The 21827-nt window shown below is 45.5% G+C and overlaps 12 protein-coding genes across 18 annotated transcripts; 9 read left to right on the top strand and 3 right to left on the bottom strand.

Annotated features, from left to right (window-relative positions):
- Positions 1-221: 221 nt before the first annotated feature.
- LOC128254259 (uncharacterized) lies at positions 222-1095 on the top strand. The gene is made up of 3 exons (XM_052983178.1): positions 222-388; positions 455-577; positions 637-1095. Exons 1-3 carry the CDS (start codon positions 278-280, stop codon positions 997-999), a joined length of 597 nt encoding a protein of 198 aa, XP_052839138.1. The 5' UTR covers positions 222-277; the 3' UTR covers positions 1000-1095.
- Positions 1096-1311: 216 nt separating this feature from the next.
- On the top strand, positions 1312-4587 carry LOC128254262 (uncharacterized). 4 transcript variants are annotated; one of them, XM_052983183.1, is made up of 3 exons: positions 1312-1572; positions 3174-3571; positions 4334-4587. In XM_052983183.1, the coding sequence occupies exons 2-3, from the start codon at positions 3250-3252 to the stop codon at positions 4435-4437; spliced, it is 426 nt and encodes a 141-aa protein (XP_052839143.1). In that variant the 5' UTR covers positions 1312-1572; positions 3174-3249; the 3' UTR covers positions 4438-4587. The 4 variants fall into 4 exon arrangements, with proteins under 4 accessions (XP_052839143.1, XP_052839145.1, XP_052839142.1 ...); XM_052983182.1 differs by lacking the exon at positions 1312-1572 and adding an exon at positions 2726-2885; XM_052983185.1 differs by lacking the exon at positions 3174-3571 and having other exon boundaries at positions 1321-1572.
- Positions 4588-4700: 113 nt separating this feature from the next.
- On the top strand, positions 4701-5285 carry LOC128254265 (protein FAM166B). Its single transcript, XM_052983188.1, has 2 exons — positions 4701-4856; positions 4912-5285. The coding sequence occupies exons 1-2, from the start codon at positions 4841-4843 to the stop codon at positions 5178-5180; spliced, it is 285 nt and encodes a 94-aa protein (XP_052839148.1). The 5' UTR covers positions 4701-4840; the 3' UTR covers positions 5181-5285.
- A 375-nt stretch (positions 5286-5660) lies between these two features.
- LOC128254255 (NADPH:adrenodoxin oxidoreductase, mitochondrial) lies at positions 5661-8035 on the top strand. 2 transcript variants are annotated; one of them, XM_052983175.1, is made up of 5 exons: positions 5661-5839; positions 5933-6194; positions 6587-6959; positions 7029-7200; positions 7259-8035. In XM_052983175.1, exons 2-5 carry the CDS (start codon positions 5983-5985, stop codon positions 7900-7902), a joined length of 1401 nt encoding a protein of 466 aa, XP_052839135.1. In that variant the 5' UTR covers positions 5661-5839; positions 5933-5982; the 3' UTR covers positions 7903-8035. The 2 variants fall into 2 exon arrangements, with proteins under 2 accessions (XP_052839135.1, XP_052839134.1); XM_052983174.1 differs by lacking the exon at positions 5661-5839 and having other exon boundaries at positions 5846-6194.
- Positions 6154-6569, bottom strand: LOC128254266 (uncharacterized). The gene is made up of 2 exons (XM_052983189.1): positions 6351-6569; positions 6154-6293 (listed from the first exon to the last, which is right to left on the bottom strand). Exons 1-2 carry the CDS (start codon positions 6526-6528, stop codon positions 6214-6216), a joined length of 258 nt encoding a protein of 85 aa, XP_052839149.1. The 5' UTR covers positions 6529-6569; the 3' UTR covers positions 6154-6213.
- On the top strand, positions 7980-9322 carry LOC128254257 (UPF0605 protein CG18335). Its single transcript, XM_052983177.1, has 2 exons — positions 7980-8120; positions 8177-9322. The coding sequence occupies exons 1-2, from the start codon at positions 8080-8082 to the stop codon at positions 9105-9107; spliced, it is 972 nt and encodes a 323-aa protein (XP_052839137.1). The 5' UTR covers positions 7980-8079; the 3' UTR covers positions 9108-9322.
- Positions 9323-9460: 138 nt separating this feature from the next.
- LOC128254252 (F-box/LRR-repeat protein 6) lies at positions 9461-14007 on the top strand. 2 transcript variants are annotated; one of them, XM_052983169.1, is made up of 9 exons: positions 9461-9602; positions 10523-11441; positions 11503-11713; positions 11774-11943; positions 12002-12142; positions 12206-12373; positions 12430-12662; positions 12722-12856; positions 12912-14007. In XM_052983169.1, the coding sequence occupies exons 2-9, from the start codon at positions 10539-10541 to the stop codon at positions 13114-13116; spliced, it is 2166 nt and encodes a 721-aa protein (XP_052839129.1). In that variant the 5' UTR covers positions 9461-9602; positions 10523-10538; the 3' UTR covers positions 13117-14007. The 2 variants fall into 2 exon arrangements, with proteins under 2 accessions (XP_052839129.1, XP_052839131.1); XM_052983171.1 differs by lacking the exon at positions 9461-9602 and adding an exon at positions 9630-9924.
- Positions 14008-14052: 45 nt separating this feature from the next.
- On the bottom strand, positions 14053-14865 carry LOC128254261 (uncharacterized). The gene has a single exon (XM_052983180.1). It carries the CDS (start codon positions 14655-14657, stop codon positions 14196-14198), a length of 462 nt encoding a protein of 153 aa, XP_052839140.1. The 5' UTR covers positions 14658-14865; the 3' UTR covers positions 14053-14195.
- A 365-nt stretch (positions 14866-15230) lies between these two features.
- Positions 15231-19669, top strand: LOC128254253 (WD repeat-containing protein 48 homolog). Of its 2 annotated transcripts, XR_008267534.1 has the most exons (10): positions 15231-15639; positions 15736-15955; positions 16019-17013; positions 17076-17180; positions 17241-17380; positions 17450-17645; positions 17709-17903; positions 17965-18070; positions 18197-18328; positions 19548-19669. XR_008267534.1 is itself a non-coding variant. In XM_052983172.1 (9 exons), the coding sequence occupies exons 1-9, from the start codon at positions 15598-15600 to the stop codon at positions 18238-18240; spliced, it is 2043 nt and encodes a 680-aa protein (XP_052839132.1). In that variant the 5' UTR covers positions 15232-15597; the 3' UTR covers positions 18241-18766. The 2 variants fall into 2 exon arrangements, 1 of the variants encoding a protein (XP_052839132.1); XM_052983172.1 differs by lacking the exon at positions 19548-19669 and having other exon boundaries at positions 15232-15639; positions 18197-18766.
- LOC128254260 (protein Vhl) lies at positions 18312-19540 on the bottom strand. The gene has a single exon (XM_052983179.1). The coding sequence runs from the start codon at positions 19391-19393 to the stop codon at positions 18830-18832; it is 564 nt and encodes a 187-aa protein (XP_052839139.1). The 5' UTR covers positions 19394-19540; the 3' UTR covers positions 18312-18829.
- Positions 19561-20363, top strand: LOC128254263 (trafficking protein particle complex subunit 2-like protein). The gene is made up of 5 exons (XM_052983186.1): positions 19561-19701; positions 19757-19926; positions 19987-20074; positions 20137-20216; positions 20273-20363. Exons 1-5 carry the CDS (start codon positions 19669-19671, stop codon positions 20316-20318), a joined length of 417 nt encoding a protein of 138 aa, XP_052839146.1. The 5' UTR covers positions 19561-19668; the 3' UTR covers positions 20319-20363.
- A 315-nt stretch (positions 20364-20678) lies between these two features.
- Positions 20679-21278, top strand: LOC128254264 (cuticular protein 47Eg). Its single transcript, XM_052983187.1, has 2 exons — positions 20679-20838; positions 20903-21278. The coding sequence occupies exons 1-2, from the start codon at positions 20827-20829 to the stop codon at positions 21242-21244; spliced, it is 354 nt and encodes a 117-aa protein (XP_052839147.1). The 5' UTR covers positions 20679-20826; the 3' UTR covers positions 21245-21278.
- Positions 21279-21827: the final 549 nt, after the last annotated feature.

Below are 21827 nucleotides of genomic sequence, written 5' to 3'. Positions count from 1 at the left end.
AATTGACCATAGAACATTCTATGCTTATATAACAAACTTTAACCTTACTGCAATGTCAACGGCCCAAAACATGACATTATTTATGACATTGGCCCCAAATAGCAGCAGATTGCAACAATGAACTTTTGCTGGGCTTTTCTGGTCATGCGTGGCTGGCACAATTAAGTGGCCAATACTCTTTGCGTTCCATTAGATGTGGAGCTGCGTGGAGGGATATAAAATGGGTCTTTCGACTCCATATTCATATCAGTCATATTTTAGACAGTCAAACGCAATAATGTCGCTTAGTCAGCTATTTTTATTACCCGTTTTGCTTGGAGTTGCATTAAATATTGGTCATGTGTTAGGCCAAACCACTATTGATTGCCAAAGACCGCCGCAACTTGTGGTGGGTTTTCTTTTCTAGTTTGATGGAGGCTTACCGGAATATTAATTATTATTTATAATTATTTAGGATCCTGCAATTTGTTGTAGAGACGGAGGTCGTGACCAGGCGACAGAGCAATGCGCGCAGAGGATTTTAGGAGCTGCAAATGGTCAAAAACAAGGAGGCCCTCCATCTCTAGACACTGCTGCTGTAAGATTTCTTTGGAACATATTTGAAAAACCTTTTAAATCTTAACACCCCTAATTTAGTGCCTGGCTGAGTGCATCTTGACATCAAATAAGTATATTGATGAACCTCAAAAACTTAATTTGGACAATATACGTAGCGATCTGACCACCAAGTTTTCCAACGATACTGCCTATGTGGAAGCCATGACGATGGCCTTTTCCAAATGTGAACCACAATCGCAGCGAAGATTGGCCATGATCCTTCAGCAACAACAACAGCAGAAATCCCAACAGCAACAACCAAGATGCAGTCCCTTCTCCGCCATTGTACTCGGATGCACCTATATGGAATACTTTAAGAACTGTCCGGATCATCGGTGGACTCAGAATGCCCAGTGTGCTCTAGCCAAAGCCTATGTTACGCAGTGCGGCTTGGGTGCTTAATTTTCCGGTTCGTTTGGCACGGAAATTGTATATACAATTTAGTAAATAAATAATAATAACGAATTGGTTCGTTTTTAATTGTCACCTAAATATGAAAGTCTCCAAAATATATACATTTTTTTAAATAATTTGTTTTAAGGCAAAAAATATTTATTATCTCTTTAAAGGGAAATTCGAATATTACCTTTTTAAATTGCAGTTTATTATCTCTTTATAATTAATTTGTTAGTTTAAAACGATAACGGCATATAATTCGTTTGGTGTGGCCAGATTATTAAGTATCGAAGTTGGCTAGCAAAAACGCAGTCACACTATTAAATACATCGATATATCGGCTTACATTTTTTTTTCCGACATCTGCAGCTTCTTCGCAATCGTTTTTTTGTAATTATTGAGATAAAGTCGGAATTTGAAAGCGAATAGTCTAGTGCAGACGCTGCCCAAGTGCTCCTTAAAAGACAATCTTGAATAATATCAACATGGTTGACCTCACAGACGCCGGTTCGCCATTCCAGCAATCCATTCCCGACTTTGCCTTTTATGTGCCGGCTGTTGTTGTTTTTACTTTGGCAGGTGAGTGTACCCTCTTCCCCCTCCCCTCCCCTGTGTATATGTATATCCCCTCCCCCACCCACCCGAATGTTATGCATGTTATAACCCGGCCAAAATCCCGACCGCAAATTGGGTCAAAAGACTTTCACCAAGCGAGCAACTCTATCTGAATGTTTAGACCCTTCGTAACTGCCCCTTTTTTTCTTACCACCAGCTGTTGTTTGTCGTTTGTGTTTGGTTTTTTTTCGTTCTTATCTTATTTTAATTGGAGATAGAGATAGTTTTATAGATTTGATTTGTGCTTTTGGCAAGTTGTCTTACGTGTTCTATCCGACCATTCTGTCCCATTCCGGTTTTCTTGCGTACGTAGCCAAAAGTTCCTGGGTTTCAAGAGCGATAAGAGCGGTGTGATAAGAATATTCGACCTGCCACCATTCAAAAGTCCATGTAGTACAGTCAAACCTCCGGCGATAAAAAAACATAAAGAATTCCGATACAATGTCCTCACAGGATAAAATTACACCAAACATGATTTATTATCAAAATTTTGAATTACAAAAAAAAAACTAATGGGAAAAACTACCATCACTCTGTGTGAAGTTCTCCATTTTAAAGAACCCAATGCAATAAACCTACATAATAAACATGTCTTAGAATATAACTCATAAAATACTTCATGTTTTCCATTGTAAAATCTATAATTTTGAATTAGTTCATACTTTTATTTACAAAAAGTGCTTAACATCTAAAGTTTTTCTTAGAAAACATATAATTATGATCAATATTAAAAAACAAACAAAAATTGAATATTAAAACTACAAATACAGTAATCTGTCTAAAAGAAAAACAAATTATTCCAACTCCTTGTGATTATTAGTCCATTGTTTTTAATTAGCACCGACTGCAAATATTAATAGGCTCAGAGAATAGAGAAATTAATCTTATAATTTTTAATTAAAATAATTTGTATAATATAATTGGAATCGTCTGAAAGCAAGTCTGTTTTTTGAGAAACTATTGGCAAACTTTGGTGGGTGGGCCTCTTGGCTTGGCTTCTGCTTCAATATAGTCGTGTGTCCGGCACTGATTAGTGGCTCTCCCTTATCGCACTCAATATACATTTATATATATTATATGCTCTCCAACTTCTTCGAACTACCTTTGAAAATATGCTGACGAAAGCGAGAGGCAAACCCAAAAGCGCAGCAAAAATTCAACTAGTGGGCATATCTGAGAATAATGAAATACAAGCGACTGATTACACACGAATTGATTTTAATATAAATTTTAGAGAGGCTCCACTCAGTCCATCCGAACAGCAGAAGTCGTAGCACGTAAGCACCGGCGATCTAGCGCCCAAATTAAATAGTATTCGAAGAAGTGTGTCTGCGATCTGGGGGGAGCACTATCTAGAAAATACAAAATTCCTACCCAATCGTTACTATCAATGCATGCCGCGTGTCAAACTTGTGTTAAAGATAATCAAATCCATAAAGAACCGAAATCCGTTTAGTTTTGTTATGCCACGTTGTTTGTTTCTGTGATTTTGTATGCCCCCCCAGAGTAGTAGCATGCTGAGATCCAAAACCATGATTCTATCCCATAATATACCACCCATTCAGACGCGAACCGCTAAAGGCGAGAAGCCCAAAAAACACAGCCCGTAAAGAGTAAAACCAAAAGCAAAGAGATTAGAACATGGCTGAGGATCCGCTGAACCAGCAGGCATTTGCCGAGGACGTGGCAGCTGCCGCTGCTGCTGGAGGACCCAATGGCTTTGCCGGAGCCGTCGAGCCGGGACATCCCGACTTCAAGATGCCCAGTGCCGAGGAGATCTGGAAGCTGGTCGAGGGCATGGAGGGCATTTCGGACGATGAGCGTGCCGAGCTGAGGGACAGCATCTTCAACCCGAAGCCACCGTCGCCGGAGGACTTTATGCGCCAGTACGGACAGCCGGGCCACAGTTCCCGCGAGTACCTGGTGTTCTTCGTGATGCTGGCCCTAATACTGATTGTCTTTGGTAAGCGATCCCCTCTTCGGGGATAGCATGTGTTCACTTGATTGACAAACCAGTCAGTCATTTTTTGAAAAATAGACTGATGTTATAAGCAAGTAAGTGAGCCTAGAGTGCAAAGTATCGAAGCCAAGTGATTGAATTTCGCACCCATAGTTTGGGTTACCCTGCCGTAGCACTCACACACATTGACGAGGCTAGAGTGTTTGCCTCGTTTTATAGGCGTTCGATTTGTGATAAGATAACCAGAGGTGAGCGTGGCGTAGAATCCACCTCAGCGAGACACCCCAAAAAGCAGTACTTGTTAGAGACCCATGCCGTCCACAAGTTGACACCTAGTAGGCCGACCCCTTTCGAAAATCCCCCCCACAAAGAAAACATGAGTTTCTCAGGGCCCAACGACAGCGAACTCGGCGTGATCGAGCAGCTGAAAAAGTCCGTGGAGGCGATTGTGGCCAAAACGGGGCCCAGCAGCAAGTTCTCAATGGATCTGGTCAGGCGGATTGGCGAGATGCAGAGCAAACTGGAGTCCCTGGCCGAAACGGACAGGCATCAGTTTCTCGACGAGATGAAGGACAAGTTCCAGGAGACGATAGGCAGGATCGAGCAGCGAATAGTGCAGCATGCCAATATAGCGCAGACCTACTCCAGTTCCATAGTGACGGCAGTGATCTTTCTTCTGGTCTCAATATTCGGTCTCAGTCCCTTGAACTTTACCATTTAAATGAAATAACCTTATTAATAAATATATTTTTCTTGACATTACAGCTCTGTTCGGCTACAAACTGTACAAATCGCTGACGGAGAAGGAACTCAAGAAGCAGGAGAAGCTGAAGAGCAAGCAGCAGAAGAAGGCCAAGAAGTCCAACTGAGGATGAGACGAGGAAATATCCTTTATTGTAGAAGTAGTAATTTCTGGCCCTGAAACCTACCTTCCATCTTGTTAATCAATACAATACAATCGCCCTGTAAAAATGACTAAATTATGAACCAGTACACGTAATAAACTCTTTTAAATGCCACGGTAATTGTGTTGTTACAAGGAGTCGAATTAATTGCCATTAAAATCAGGCAACAGCCATCAGCCATCAGGAAATGCAAATCGGGTTTCGTGACCGAACTTGTTGCTGCCCATCTAGGCAATCCTGGCCTCTGTTGTCATGGCAAACACGGTCGTTTTGTCGAAGCGCCTCCTGTCAGGCTGCTATTAATAGCCAGATTCAGTTTCCAGTTACTTAGTTAAGCAGCAACACTTCGGAAAGACACATATCAAACATGTCCTATTCCAGCCGTAAGTGACTGCACTTGACCAGGAGTACTTTACTTTCCTAATTTATGCTCCCCAGGATTCGGTTTCGACTTCCAGCTGCCGGACGAGGGATGGTGCTACCCGAAGAACGACATGCACTTCATCCGCAGCGAAGAATGGGTGCCCGTGGAGAAGGCTGGCGTGGGTCGCTCCTTCGCCAATCCCAATGGCGTTATCTATCCCCGGGTGGTCGGCATGATTCCGCGCTACGGGGGCCACGTTCCGGGCAATAAATTCCGGGTGGGCAACACCTACGGCCGTTCCACCATCGATGCCAAGCGTCATCTGTCCCTCAACCACGATTGAAGCGAAGCGATTCTTAGATCACTTTCTCACTTATAGCCAATCAAAATTGCTGTGTTACGCTTAGAGAAGCACCCAAAATAAATTGTATACTGTAGTACAGTCTAATGGTGAAGTGTAAAAAAATGGCATGTGGAAATAAAAATTATTCACAGCTAATTGTCTTTATTGCTTTAATATTGCTTGAAATATTATATATTAACAATAGTCTTACTTTAATCATTAAATCATTTATTTTAAAGGTAAAAAACAGTTAAATAATGTTTCTCGTTTTTTATCTTAAAATATGATTTTTAAGATTCTAATGGAAAAGTGATAACAATAAATTTAAATCCCGCGCCTCATAAAAGTCGTTATCGTTATCGATAAGACTTTTCCTATGAGAGATCTGGTAACGCTGGCTTCGACTTTCAAAAACTTTTAAATTTCTGTAAGGTTTAACGTTTTTTAAATGTGTTACGTAAAAAGAAGGTACAAGAAATTGTTCAGATCATTTTTTTTAATCATTATAAATGCCTATTTCTCTTAAAAAAGTATAAAAAACTAAAATAAACCGCAATTAAAAAGTGTTACCAGGCCTAGAAATTTAATAAATACATTGTTTTGGTCCAGTTATTATGGATATTTTGAGACCACCAGCAAAAGTCTTTCAACAGATAAGAGTAAATAACAAATCATCGTTAACAAACAACTTTAATGTGCTAATCATCTTCCATGCCACTACTTATTACATGCTGAATTTCGTTGCAAACTAGCGTTTATCGTCACAAATCAAATTAATCGGAGGAGTGGCGAATGGTTAACAATGGTCCCAAAATTATTTAACATCTGGAGACGTGGCCTCCACACGACTTCCGCCCGACTGCAGGTGATCCGCGGTGCCACGCCCACCAAGCGGATATGCATTGTGGGCGCCGGACCCGCTGGCTTCTATGCCGCCCAACTGATCCTCAAGCAACTGGATGACTGCGTGGTGGATGTGATGGAGAAGCTACCGGTTCCCTTCGGTCTGGTGCGGTAAGATCTACAACTAGCTCTATAGGGCGGTGCTGTTGGTTCTCAGGCCAAAGCCAAAGATTGGACCCACCACGGATCGAAAGATGCCAGTAAAGTAGGCTGAAAGATCGGAGAAAACTGAGAAATCCCATCAAGAAATCTCAGGGTAATACCTACCTCCCACCTGGTCAAGACTCCACAAAGAATTGGCCGCACTCAAATCCAAACTGGTGATCACCAAAAGGCAGACAATGATCAGTGGAAAACCTTGCACCTGCATCTTGGCGACAAGACTGTAACTGCCTGCACCAAGCTCAAATGCTTTTATCCGTACCTGGTTGCGTGTCCACAACATTCCATTGCACTTATCTAACTAACGACTTGTCCCATTATGCAAATCGCTCACTTTGCAGCTTTGGCGTAGCACCCGATCATCCGGAGGTCAAGAACGTAATCAACACCTTCACCAAGACCGCCGAACATCCGCGTCTGCGTTACTTTGGCAATCTATCGCTGGGCACGGATGTGAGCCTCCAGGAGCTGAGGGATCGCTACCATGCCGTGCTGCTCACCTACGGAGCGGATCAGGATCGGGAGCTGGAGCTGGAGAACGAGCAGCAGGGCAATGTGATATCCGCCCGGAAATTCGTGGCCTGGTATAATGGTTTGCCCGGTGCGGAGAACCTCGCGCCGGACCTCAGTGGTCGGGATGTGACGATCGTGGGTCAGGGCAATGTGGCCGTTGATGTGGCCAGGATGCTCCTCAGTCCTTTGGATGCTCTGAAGGTTAGATCATCTTACGTCTTAAGGAAACCATTATAAAACAGTGACTGCAAGTAATAATTATTTTTACAGACCACCGACACCACGGAGTACGCTTTGGAAGCCCTATCCCGCAGCCAAGTGGAGCGAGTGCATCTGGTGGGCAGACGTGGTCCCCTGCAGGCCGCCTTCACCATCAAAGAACTTCGGGAGATGCTCAAGCTGCCCAATGTGGACACCCGCTGGCGAACCGATGATTTCTCAGGTGGGTATTACACAAAATACCCCTCTTTTCACTTCCTAATGACTACCTACTATTTCAGGCATTGACAATCAGCTGGAAAAACTGCAGCGACCTCGCAAGCGACTCACCGAACTGATGCTCAAGAGTCTGAAGGAGCAGGGCAGATCCTCTGGCTCCAAACAGTTCCTGCCCATCTTCCTGCGCGCTCCCAAGGCCATAAGCTCCGGGGAAATGGAGTTCTCCGTGACGGAACTGCAGCAGGAGGCAGCAGTGGCCACCAGTTCCACGGAGCGTCTTCCCTCACACCTAATCCTGCGTAGCATTGGTTACAAATCCAGTTGTGTGGATGGGGGCATCAATTTTGATACCCAACGGGGTCGAGTTCACAACATTGAAGGTCGTGTTGTCAAGGATGATGCCACGGGGAAAGTGGACACCGGACTTTATGTCGCCGGCTGGCTGGGAACTGGACCCACGGGCGTTATTGTGACCACCATGGGCGGCGCCTTTGCGGTGGCCAAACACATCTGTGATGACATTACCGCGAATGTTGTGGACACCAGTTCAGCCAAACCAGGGTACGATGCCGATGGCAAGAGAGTAGTAACTTGGGATGGTTGGCGGCGCATCAATGATTTCGAAAGTGAGGCGGGCAAAGCCAAGGGAAAACCCCGCGAGAAAGTAGTTAACATTCAGGATATGCTGCGAATTGCGGGCGTCTGATTATAGGACTCCAATGGTTACGGTTTACTAAGTTTTATAGAACAAATCTAGCTTACTTTTATTTAACTGTCGTTTAGAGGCCTTTGTTGTTCATTGTAAATACATAACTCATTTGTGAAACACTTGAAAATTCCCTTGTACCAAATTGTTCGTTTAAGTTAAATTATAGTAAGTGAAATGGATCATGCCATAACGCCGGAACCGCATTTGGTGCCAGGGTAAGAAATCTCAAGTTACAACTTGTATGCTTTAAGATCTGACCTATGTCTTATAGATACACGGGTCATTGTGCCCAGAATCGGGACAGAGTGGGTCGCACTTATGGCAGGCAGACCCACAAGTTGCTCATAGATCCCTGCATCTACCATGCCCCGGAACTGATTGTGGCCCCCATTCATGCCAAGCGTGGGCTCAAGGATTATCCCACGGAGCAAGAGCTGAAGATCCTGCGCACACGGGAAGGGCTGGTGGACTCCGTTTACAGGCATCCCATTCTGCCGGGCTACGCTGGTTTTGTGCCCAATGTAGTGAGTCAAATTGGCAAGCGGTATGTGGCTGCCGCATCCGCTGGAGTGGCACGTCACGAGACCTTGATGGAGTTGTACCGCTGCGAGAAACGGACTCTCCGACACCGGGATCTGCTGGAGAGCGGGAAGGGTCTGTTCGACCGCAAGATAAACGAAAGGCTGCTGCCACAGACCAATTACAGGGCACCGCTGATCCCAGTCACCGGCGTGTCCAAGGGCATCAAGGATGAATCCTGTCCGCCGAGGGTGGAAAAGCTCTGCTACAGCAAGTTTACTTCGCCGCATTTCCTCGAGGACGAGGATCCCGACAAGTTCATCATCAACGGATATGCCGGGCACATTCCCATGTCGGTTACCCGTTTCGGGGAGTCGAACAAGGTGCTCACCGGACGGGCGTTGTGCAGCTTCTCGGATTACATGTACAAGCGGAAGAGGGACACCTGGTGCTGTGGTCAGGATCTCAGCCGACCGGCCATCACCTGCCCGCCGGTGGGACACTTTGTTGTCTATCATACGGACGACGGAATGAACCCCAGTTATGCGGGTCACGTGCCCGGAGAGACCTACAAATTCGGGCGAACCTACGGCAAGACCACTTACGATGCCAAGCGTTGGCTGGAGGTGCACAAGAATCTCACCGTGCTGCCGGAGGTGGCCAATCTGGATTACGCCTACTGAAAGGGGAATCCCCTTGGCGCAGATTTCAAATAGTAACGCTTTTCGCAGAGCGATGCCACCCCGCCGAGGAAATGCAGCATTTACCGTGTATAGTGCACCTGGTCCCACCGGCGATTGTTGTGATGTATCGATACAACAACAACATCCCCAGCTTTCTATCTACGTCGTTTGTTGCAGCAAATAAATAAGTTTTAATTGATTGTGCGCCTCTAAAATGTACGAATTGTGGCTAATGCCGTGACCAACTGCAGTGCAGTGCCCCCGTGATTGGCAACAATGTTAAATCGGTCATTTCAGGCAGCAGAAAAGGCCTAAAGTCTCCATAAAACGCCAAGGGAAAAAATCTTTAGAATCGAATTCGAACAATTCAAACACACACACCTAGTGCCGTACCGTTCGCACACCGCCGAGCAGTACAGTACCGCAGTGCGTGAGAGCGAGACAACTAGGGTGTCGGCAGATAACACATTTGTGTACCTACCTCTCTTCCAAGTGGTGAGTTGAATGCCGATTATGCACCCTGCACGCGTCGCGTCGAGCATTGTATGCAATAAGTGAAGTGCAGCGCCGCGAGAAAAATAAGAGCCATAGTGAAACAGGAAACCCCCAGAAATGCTCCCCATCTGTATAGTTTTAGGTAGTACCCCCCATTGAAACCCCAATTTTGACCGAGATTTATGGCGGGAACTTGAACGGAGTGTGCGCACAGGTCACAAACAAGTCGATGCGACCCCAACTGCGGTCGACTTGTTTATTAAGAGCGAACAAACGAATAAAAATAAAAACAAAAAAATATATATGTAATTTGTTGTAGCAGGTGAGATTTACGACTGTGTGTTGTTAGTAGAGGAGAGGAGAAAATTGACAAGAGAAAGAGAAGAGAGCTATTCGTATTGAGAACGGGGGCGAATAGGAAACCGTGAAAAACCGCCAAAATGGGTTGAGTTCTTTTTGCATCGATTTTCCCGGCCGGAATGTGAAAATTTCAAATTGTTTTTTTTTTTATGTGTGTGCCTTTAACAGCAGTATGGAATATTAAATGACAATAAATAATAATTGTTAAACCTCTCAACTTGACCAGTCGATTTGTAATAAAACGGTATAAACAATATACAGTAAAACTTCCCTAACAAGAACTTTTCTTAAAAAAAGTCTGTATAAGTCTAATTTGTTTCTTGTACAATAAACAAATAAACCAAAATAATAATTAACAAATGTTTAATTTTGAAGAATATAAAAAACACGTCAGATTTCTACCAGTGTTTTTAAGTACTACTTTTTCTTAATTGAGTGTTATGATGTAAAATTTATTTTCTTAGATCGTGCTATGAAAGATCGACTGCAATAAACATAATGGCATTGAAAAAGTCTCCACTGTAAATCAGGTAATAACATCGGTACTTTTTTAATTGCAGAAGAGCGAGTGGAGTGATGAGCGAATCTCTGGCCTTGCAAGTGGAGGAGACCAAGGTGTCCGAAGAAGATGGTGTGAAAGAGAAAGCTGAAGTGTCCACGTCAAAAGTTCCCGCGGGATCGGCCATGAAGGTGGATACAGATGACACTGGTGGTCAGCAGCAGCTGCAAAGTGATTCGGGAGACAAGGAGAAATCTGCCACGGTGGACATAAACACACTCACCCCCTCGACGCCTTCGCAAACCCCGCCACAACTGCTGGCCGTTGAAACTGCCACATCGGGGAGCACGGCCGTCATCCCGGAGAACATCCTGTCACCGCCCAAGTCAGAAACCCAAACGGATGAGACCAACACGGCCACATCGACATCCTGTTCCCCGGCCTCCGAGGGCCAGCGATCCCCCGCGGCGAAGCAACAGTCAACGGCTCCTCCGCCAAAGCAGCAGAAGGAGCAGGCTCAGCCCACAGCAGCGGTCAATGGCTCCATACCAAAGTCGTCGGGGAAGCCTTTTTCCTCCGCCCTGAGTGGCAAAAAGCCCAGCAAGGCGCCCTCCACGTCACCACGCGCCTCCCGATCCCGCAAACCTAAGGCGCTGCCCATGTACGAGAGCGAGATCAGCGACAACAAGGTGGGCATCAAGCTGTGCATCAAGAAGTCCGATGCCGGAGACGGTGCACCCGCTGGAGCCACATCTCCCCCAGTCGCTGTTCCCGCTGCCTCCAAACCGGTGCGCAAGCGCGTCCGGAAACCAAAGCAGCAGGACAGCGATGAGGCCGAGTATGAGCCGCGCAAGAAAAAAGGTGGAGGAGGTAGCGGGGGCGAAAAGAAGGTTTCAACGAGTTCGGATCCGGAGGCAGCCGTTGAGCCGATCGAGCAGAGTGTCTGGGCCCAAAAGCTGCCAGAAGAAGTCCTTTTCAGGGTAAGCATTAATCGGAACCTTAATAAAAGCAAAAACTTATTTAAATTACATTTTGTTGCAGATCTTCGAGCATGCTGTTGACACACAGGGCTGCTTGCCCACACTGTTTCGCCTTGGCAGAGTCTGCTCCCTCTGGCGCCAGGTTTCGCTTAGGCCCACCCTGTGGCGCACCATGGATCTGACCACATGGGTCAAGGAGAAGTATCGCACTGAACTGAAGCTCAAGTGGTTTGTGGACAACCGCTGCAGTGCCTGTACAGAGCTGAATGTTTGTAAGTGAAAAATATCTACCTTGAAACTATTATGACTAACTCGGAATTATTCACCTTCAGCCAACTGGAAAATATCGGACATCAATTGCTTCCTTGCCAAGTTGTCAAGCGGTTGCCCAAATCTCGCTGGCATTACGCTGTCCGGCTGGAAGGGTTTCACCTCGGATCATCTCACATATTTAGTGGATAACATGCACAAGTTGCAACGCTTGGACTTGAGCTCCATTAATGTAAGCTGTGGCGGGCGATTTTTAAAAGCTCTGCTTATTTTCAATTTGTACCCTCCAGGTTGAGATGAATGCCAGCAAAAGTGCTGTGGGTGTCAACTCGCTGTGCAATGCATTACAAACCATGGGCAGTCGCCTAACGCATCTGTACTTGGCGCACAACCGTTTGGCGGGTATTCCTCAGATAGTCGGAATTCTTTCGGTGAGTACTGCACTCTAATAATCTTATTTAATCTGGCTTATTGATCGATGTTTCCTGTTTCAGACGCACTGTCCGAATCTAACTTTATTGGATCTCTCAAATGTGACCACTCAGGCCACATCGCACGGCGTACTCCACATTGAGAAGCTGCAACGCGGCTGCCAGAAGCTGAAAGTTCTGCGGGTGACAAACTCTCACATAACGCCGAGCACGGCATCAATGCAGGAAATTGTAAGGCAATAAGAGAGCACCCTATTAGATACTTTTACTAAAACACTCATTGTCAGATGGATTCCCCCGGCTTTCCTGATCTGGAAGAACTGTCTGTGGCTGCCTTGACAGATGAATCACGCATCATTAGCGACGATCATTTACAGCGCATCCTGAAAAGCAGCTCCAAGCTCAAGCTGCTAGACGTGCGTAACTGCACGCGGCTGACACACGAGAGCCTCATCCGCCTACCAGCCTGGGATATCAAGCATTTATTCCTGTCAGGCTGCTCAGTCACACGAGATATGGGGTGGGTTCGATTGCTTATTACTATTAGTTAGACAGCCTTACAAAAATTCTCCCAATTAGGTCGGGTCTGGAACTCATTGCCTCCAAGTGGGCGCACAGTCTTATTGAATTGGATCTGGCTTGGGCGAATATGCAGCAGCCCATAGACAATGCCCTGCGTGCCCTCGCCGAAAAGGGCAGGGAGTCCCCGATGGCGTGAGTATAGATTGAACTTGTTAAACTATTGTGTGCTCATAAAACCCAATTGCAGTCACTTAAATCTGTGTGGTTCGTCCGTTTCCGATGAGGCGGTAAAGGAAATACTGACGAATTGCCGGAAGATGAGCTCCATCAACCTGGCATCGTGCCGAGGACTGCCGCGTGGAGTCAAGCGTCTCATGCAGGGAACTCAGGAGCTGGGCGAACTGCGCGAGGTTCTGGGCGTGCAGCTGAAGAACAGCAGCGGGAGCAACTAATCCAGTCAGTGGGCGAGTCCACACACACACACACACATACTCACACACACACACGCACACACACACACACATCGGTTTTATTGTTGATCAGGCGGGCCAAGTTTAAATGTAATTTAAATTGTTGCATCCCTCTTTGCGCGAAAGGCGTTTAGCGCTTTGTTGATTTTGTAATGTAGACGGCAAACATATTGCAATATTTGCATATTTGCAATCGCTTGCATCTTCCAATAATGCTTATTTTGTTCATAGGCCCTAGAGTGTAATTATTGTACTTTTGTACTAGTTTAGTATTCTCCGCACAGCGGCAGCAGCGAGATCCTCCCTTTCTGGAGGTTCCCGCATATAGATGCTGTGCGAACGAGCAACCTTTTGTAAATGCAATATGTATTCATAATTTAGTTGATTCGAATTTTTTGCAGCGCGAAAATCATTCACTTTCGAGGACAACCGTTTGCAACGATTTTCAATGATTTTTTTTATTATATAGGTATATTTAATATATATATATATATATATATATTTACTGATTTATTGTTAAGTCCGACCATTGAGCGTTTGTAAAGTATGTATACAAGAATTTAAATTAAGTTTAAAGTGTATGTTTTGCAATACAAAATCCATATATTTACCATAAAGTAGTCGTCAATTCAAAGTCGCTAACTAAGGCAATTTGTAGAATGTTTTAACCCGATAGAACTGTACATATTGGCGTTAGAGAAACTTTCCGATTGGATGTTTTTATATACAAAATAACCATTAATAAAGGTAACGCATATACCACACATAAATAACATAAATTAAAACAATTCAATTGTTAAGCATTATTAGCAGTTAAGAGACGGCAATTAAAGGTACATTTAATTTAAAATAAACGCAAACATTTTCAATCTACGCCTGGAATTATCTCTTGAGAGGAAAACACAACGCGCTGCTGCCTCGAGTTTATTGTATAATTTTATTCAAATATGCGGGAGATAATATTGCATTACGAGCTATGTACGGCCAAGACAGCAATTACGGTACGAACCCATAAAGTTTGGGTCCCATCAGTTCATTTAGATTATAGATCCATCGGTCATCTAGTTCTTCTGCAGCTTGTCCACGTCCTGAATGTAATCGGTGCCGACCTTGACGATGGCGGCTCCTGTTCCCAAACCCGCCAAGGTTGCGAGAAGAGCGTTATCCTGCGGCAATGCGGACTTGATAAGCGCCCAGGCCAGCACGGATCCCATGGAGAAGAGGGTGGCACCTAGCAGGGCGTATGCTCCCCGCTTGTTGTTCTGCACATCCTTCAGGTGGGGGCGGCCATAGATGTAGAAAGCGCTGCCCACCACCGCCGAGATAAGGAACACATTTGTGAGGTCCTTCTTGGGCAGGATCTTGGGCACGATCTGGGGGTTCATAACATTCACCGCCAGGGCTCCGTAGCTCACCAGGCCGTGAAGCGGTATGTAGTAGTTGAACACATTATCCCTGGTGAAGGGCTTCAGGCCGACCTTGTCGCATATGCTGCAGGCGTCCTTCGGCTGTGAGCTGGCCATTATTTCAGGTAAAAATGCAATTAAATCTTTAAATCCCGGTGTGGTGGGGCCGATGAGTCCTCTTCTTCTTCTTGTTATGTAAAGAACAGGGTTGCCGACTCGCGCCGAAGCTCTAAAGTATTGCCGGGCTACAATCTACGGAATATCACTGTTTTTAGATAAAAATAAGAAAGTTTTTGATGTATTGAGCAATATATGTCTATATCTGAAAGCTTGTAGTATGATATAAAAATGTATTCTGACAGCATACGGAATTTTCGAGAACAAGTTTTTTTTTCAATTTAACTCTTAATTTTACGAAAGATCATTTTTGGTAAGTTTATGAGAATCAAAAAATTAAATTTGAAAATAGTTAAACAAATTTAGAACGTGATATATTAATGATCCGTACGGTGTATTTGGAATTTAATCAGTTTTAAAAAACAAATTGCATATATCCAACATAAATATGTTTGAGACTCATTTCTTTTTCCTTACAATACTAACTAACTACTTAATAAGTGTACAACCTTCATGTTAAAACTTAATTATTCTTTTTGGTAGCTTTTTAAATTACAAAATTTTCAAATTTATTAATTACGGCAGTGGTTCACGAACCGGTCACCTTTTTGAGCGGAAAGTGTCAACTCTGTTGAACAGCCGGCACAGTGTGCAGAACCAGGTGGCAACACCAGCCGGCGCAGGAGAGTGAGTCGGAGAGGGACAGAGAGGTGGGAGGACCGAATGGGGAGAGACAGAGAACGAAATAGGTGCGAAAAATTTTTAGTTGGCTGGAAATTCCTTGATTTCGATTAGCAAAAAGTAAATATATCAACCGCCGGAAGGAAATCCCAATAGATGTGCGTGCCCCACGAGCACCGAACAGCCAACATCAGCTCCTGAAGCACTCCCAGTCCAGAGATATCGCCGAAAGCCACAGTGCAGCAGATCCGTGGACGACATGTTGACGCACAAAACTTGTCAGGCACGTAAGAAAATGCAGGTGAGTGCGCCAATTGGAAATGCGGGGGGCGGGGAACGGTAAAGCAGGGAAACTTAAAATCCAAAACTAATTCAATTACACCGCCGGCGGCGACAGGTTTCCTTTGTGATACGGGACGCCGAGGAGAAACAGCACCGGAATGGCGTCAATGCGCTGCAGCTGGACGCGAATAACGGTAAACTATACTCCGCCGGACGCGACGCCATCATCCGGGTGTGGAACACACGGACGGACTCCAGCGAGAAGTACATACAGTCGATGGAGCACCACAACGACTGGGTCAACGACATAGTCCTCTGCTGCAATGGAAGGAACCGTAAGTTGTTCCCAACATCTGGCTTCAAAGTAATCTTATGCTAATTCTCTTTCAAATTCTTAGTAATCAGCGCCAGCTGTGATACCACGGTCAAGGTGTGGAACGCCCAGAAGGGCTTCTGCATGTCCACCCTGCGCACCCATCGCGACTATGTCCAGGCATTGGCCTACGCCAAGGATCGGGAGCAGGTGGCCAGCGCCGGACTGGACAAAGCCATCTTTCTGTGGGACGTGAACACTCTGACAGCTCTAACGGCCAGCAACAACACAGTCACCACCTCTAGTCTGACTGGGTCCAAGGACTCCATCTACAGCCTGGCCATGAATCCCTCGGGCACCGTCATTGTGAGCGGCTCTACGGAGAATATACTGCGTATCTGGGATCCCCGGACCTGCATGCGCAGCATGAAGCTTCGTGGCCACACGGAGAACGTGCGCTGCCTGGTGGTCTCGCCCGATGGCAACCAGGTGGTCTCCGGCAGTTCCGATGGCACCATCAAGGTATGGAACCTGGGTCAGCAGCGCTGTGTTCAAACCATCCACGTGCACAAGGAGGGCGTGTGGTCGCTTTTAATGAGCGAGAACTTCCAGTACATTATCTCCGGCAGCCGGGATCGCAACATCATTGTGACGGAGATGCGGAACCCGAGCAACAAGACGCTGGTGTGCGAAGAGCAGGCGCCCGTCCTCAGTCTGGGCTACAACATCGACAAGACGGGCGTGTGGGCCACCACCTGGAACTCGGACATTCGCTGCTGGAAGCTGCCCATGTACGAGCGGAGCACGATGAACTCTTCGGGCGGAATGGACGCCCAGTGGACGCAGGGCGGCACAGAGGTGGCCTGCATCAAGGGAGGAGCTGCCATCAAGGAGTGCACGGTGCTAAACGACAAGCGTTATATCATAACCAAGGACTCACAGGATCAGGTCGTGGTCTACGATGTGCTGAGAGTGGTCAAGAAGGAGCAATTGGGGGCCGTGGATTACGAGGCGGAGGTGAAGAAGCGCAACAAGCAGGTTTACATTCCAAACTGGTTCACTGTTGATCTGAAAACCGGGGTGAGTTTAAGGTCATCTAAAGTTTAAGCTATGTATTTTACTAATAATATATTCATCTGCAGATGCCAACGATTGTGTTGGGCCAGGAGGAAGTGGATTGCTTCTCAGCTTGGGTGTCTATCGAGGCCGGACTGCCAGAGTGCGGCGATCCCACCACAGAGATTAAGGTTGCTATCTGATTAAAAAACTTCACAGTAAATTTTCTTTATTAAATGCTTGATATTTAGATCAACTATGGCAAACTACTGCTGGAAGCTCTACTGGAATACTGGACACCACCGCATAGCATACCACCAAATGAAATGGAGCCCGATATGCATGGCAATGGCTACTTCCAAGTGCCCAAACACACGCCTGTCATCTTTAGGTGTGTTTGTGTGGTTTAACTATATCTAGACTATCACTAATTACTGCCATTTCTTGCTAAATTAAACAGTGAAGTGGGTGGCCGCACTGTTTGTCGACTTTTAGTGCGCGATGCAGCCGGAGATAGTGAAAGCACTTTGCTCCACGAGACAGCGCCACAGTGGGTGACCGATGTGGTGATAGAGAAGAACATTCCCAAGTTCCTCAAAATACCGTTCTTCCTGCAGCCCCATCCGCAAATGACCAAGCCAGAGCGAACGAAGAAGGTAGTAGTTTAAATAACAGCCTATAGAGCAGTCTTCTTATATGTTTTCTGTACAAATATTTAGGATCGCCTGGTGGCTAATGAATTTATACAGTGCCGCAAGGTCTGCGAGCATGTGCTGGAGAAGGTGCTCAATGCGGAGACCACCCCAAGTGGGGGTAATGCTAATAATTCCCTGCAGAATAGCCAGAGCGATGCTAACTCGGAGGGATCCCAACTGCCGGCAGAGGAACGCATTGAACTGTGGTGCAATGATGTGGTAAGAGGACGGCTGAAAATGCTTTTAAAAAGACCTCTGGCTCATTTTCAATCCGTTGTAGGTTGTGGACCCCAACATGGACCTGCGCACAGTGCGTCACTTTATCTGGAAACAGTCGACCGATCTTACGTTTCAGTACAAGACCAAGCAGAATTTCAACTACGATGGTAAATAAGAGAGCCCACGCATAGATCAACACAAGAAACACACTCCTCACAAACACAAGGCATTCTTGAATTCTGCAATATTGCGATTGGCTAACCGAGCGTTGTGCTTATATATCCGCCCCATAGGTCCAATCGGGGATAGTCTGGAACGCGTGACGCGCAAGTATTGAAGTCTGGCATGTGATCTCCCGCCTAACCGAAGCAGTCCGATGCATTATTGAATGAATGAACGAGATTCAGCTGATCGATTAACCATTTGTATGTATTTATGCAATGTATTTTTGAGTTTACCTTCGACTTCTCGTTAGGAATACACATATATGTACTTCAGATTCAGACTTATAAGAATTAAGCTTGCGACACACAAACACGTAGATAAAACATTGCAAGGGGAGTAACAACTACAGACATACCATTAAAACCGTATTCGCATCTGAAGCATTCTAGACCTAGAGGATTGCGCATATATGTATGTAATATTCACACTTGTTTCACATTAGGTTTATACATAATTATATATACATAGAACATAAGTATAAGTAATCTTGTTAAAGATACAAAAAATCAATGCAACGGCAGTAGTCCAACCTGTAAAACGCTCTATGCAAGCCAATTTGTACATAAGTAATAAGCGGAAAACGAAAACGAAAACCAGGATGAAAATCAATTAAAGTTATTAAATTATTTGGAAATCGAGCCTGGCTCTCAATCCCAAAGTGTTAATCCCCCCTTATAACAACTATTCTAAGGTAAATGATTCTAACGCCGACGTCTGGTGCCGGCCACCCGGGAATAGGACTCCATGGTGGTAAGCAGGAGGAGCAGTTGTTGCTTCAGCGTTGCGGGTATGTGATAGCCATGGATGACCCTCCGGGGCGCATTGCTCGTGCGGATTAGCCAGCGGGCCACCAGCCAGAGGCAGTTCTCCCGCAGCGATCGCATAGGGAAGTGGATTAGCACCTGGCTGCGCACGTCGCACAGCTGCTCCGGATGCTGGGGATTCTTGGGCACCCGCACCCTGATCGGCTGGAAGATCCTCCTCGAGCGCACATGCATCCGTTCGCCCGTGTAATAGTCGCGGAAGAACCAGCTGTGCGTGCTGAACGTATTCACCCGGACCTCCTCGAAAGGCTTGAGGGTGAGGTACATGTTCTCCCGATCGCGGTCGCACAACCAGTACAGATCCAGGGTGCGATTGGTGGTGTTGACGAACAGCACGTACACCTCCACCACCATCTGGAGCCCATGGAGCCCCTGCTGCTGACCACCCAGTCCCACCAGCTGCTGGCCATCGCGGTTGTTCTGCGCTATTTGGAGCGCCATCTCCAGCAGGGTGCTTAGCCGATCCGCAATGGCTACCAGATCAATTTTCGATGTTTTTGGCCGCCCAATTTGGTAGAATCAAAATTAAACAAGCAGAACAACAAGTATAGATAAAATTCACTCTTATCACGATTTACGGTAACATTTTTCGCAGTTTATTGGCAGGCACTGGTCATACTTTCGATAGGCGGTCTATCGATAACGGGGTGAACAGCTGACTTTCACCCATCTCGAATGACAAAGTAAACAAATAAACACCCAGAAAAAAACAAAAAATGGCATTTTGCATAGCAGTTATTGGCAAGGATGTAAGTTTTATTTCCTTTTCGTTTATAAGATTATTAACTCGCTGAGTGTCCGCAGAATGCCCCACTGTACTTGACCACATCCGATATGGAGCAGGAACTTGATTTGCAATATCACGTACACGCCGCGTTGGACGTCGTAGAGGAAAAGTGTTTGATTGGCAAGGGTGCTCCCGAGTCCAAAGAACTCTACCTGGGACTGCTTTACTCCACGGAGAACCACAAAATGTACTTACATCTAGCATTAGCCATTGTTGATTTATAAACTCAAGATTGAATCCGTTGCAGCTATGGCTTTGTGACGAATACCCGTGTGAAATTCATTGTGGTCATCGATTCCAGCAATGTGGCTCTGCGCGAGAACGAAGTGCGAGCGGTGGGTTTTTTATCCCCTCGCGAGTTTTATACTTTTTATCTCCACTTAACCCCACTTTCCAGATCTTCCGCAATCTCCACTTGCTCTACACAGACGCCATATGCAATCCATTCTACATTCCCGGCGAATCACTAACTTCCAAGTGAGCTGCCTTAATACAAGTTTATCCAGCTATTATTAGCATATCTCTCCTTACAGGAAATTCGATCGCGCTGTCCAGAAACTGATGAGCGGCAATGCCTAGCTGTAGATTCAAACTAAGCTACCAATAAAGCGAATTATTTATCAAGCCAATTGATTTTTTAGGAGGGATGTCAAGGTGGCTTGACCAAAGCCCACCCGAAGCTAGATTCGAAAAAGAGATACGCACCAGAGCCACGCAAACCGGTCGCTGGCTGGCTGGCCGAAGCCAAATAATATGCAAATTCCAAATTTTTGACAATAATAATTCGAGAATTAATTATATCTTTACAATGTGTCTGCTAGTTGACGCATAGTTAGTTAATGTCTCCGTGTCGAACTCGTCTTCCGTCTGCTTTTTGGGCCTTGTTTTGTGGGATCCGCTGTGATATTTAACTTAACGGCATGAAAACATGTATTTTGTCTTATCTTATGCATAATTAATGAAATTAAATCCTCCGCGTCACTCGGACTTGAACTTGGGCGCCACCATCGTGATACTCCGGTATAAAAAGCTGGCAGAAGTTTCAGTTTGATATCAGTAAGCCTTCTCCAGTCTTTCTACAAACAACATGAAGTTCTTCGTAAGTGGCTTTATCACAAAGCGATCCTCAAGGGATACTAACGCTTATTGAACTCCTCCTGTAGATTGCTTTCGCCTGCCTTTTGGCCGTTGCTGTTGCCAACGAGGATGCCGGAGTCCTCCGTAGCGAGTCGGAGGTGAATGTGGAAAACTTCAAGTATGCGCTGAAGCTCGACAACTCTGTGGACGTCGAACAGTCTGGTCAGCTGCATGGTAATGAGTGGAAGGTCGACGGAAAGCATTCCTGGACTTCTCCCGAAGGAGAGGCAGTGTCCCTCACCTACGTCGCCGATGCCAACGGATACCAGGTGCTGAGCGCCAACCCCCCTCTGCCCACCCCTCCCCCAATCCCAGAGGCCATCCAGCGCGCCCTGGAGTGGATCGCCGCCCACCCTTCCAAGGAATAAGTTGTTTGTTATTGAATAAAAGCATTTAAAAGTATTCCCATCTGAGTGTCTCTGTTTTTTTGTTCTTCCCCTTAAAGGATGAATGAAACTTTTTGCATTGCCTCCAAAAAATTTGAATATTTTAACATACCTCATTAATAGACAAAAACTAGTTTCCCAAACACATACATCAAGTGAAGGTCAACCAGATAGAGAAAAGAAAACGTATAATATAAATATTTGATTGTGACTGACAGATGGCCATTATAGATGAGCTGCCCCTGAACTTGGGGTCCCCTGGAAAGTTTTCACTTTCGATTACAATTTTGTTGGCCAAGGCAGGCAGTTGGAAATCTCTTTTGCATACTTTCAGGCACGTGAACACCACCCACGCAATAAAAGATCTCAGTTTCAACATGGGCCCATGAACACATAATTTTTCTTACACAGGGCGTTACTTTTCATATATGCACTATTTGAATTCATGATGAATTCAAAAATTGACAATTTCATTTGCATGGATAAAAACTTTACCAAATTATGATGAAGGTTTGAGTTGGTCCAACAAAGTTGGAATACATTTATAAATTTCTAATATTTGTAT

This window comes from Drosophila gunungcola (assembly GCF_025200985.1).
Source record: "Drosophila gunungcola strain Sukarami chromosome 2R unlocalized genomic scaffold, Dgunungcola_SK_2 000004F, whole genome shotgun sequence".
Lineage (NCBI taxonomy): Eukaryota > Metazoa > Arthropoda > Insecta > Diptera > Drosophilidae > Drosophila > Drosophila gunungcola.
This window is presented reverse-complemented; position numbering and strand designations above follow the sequence as displayed.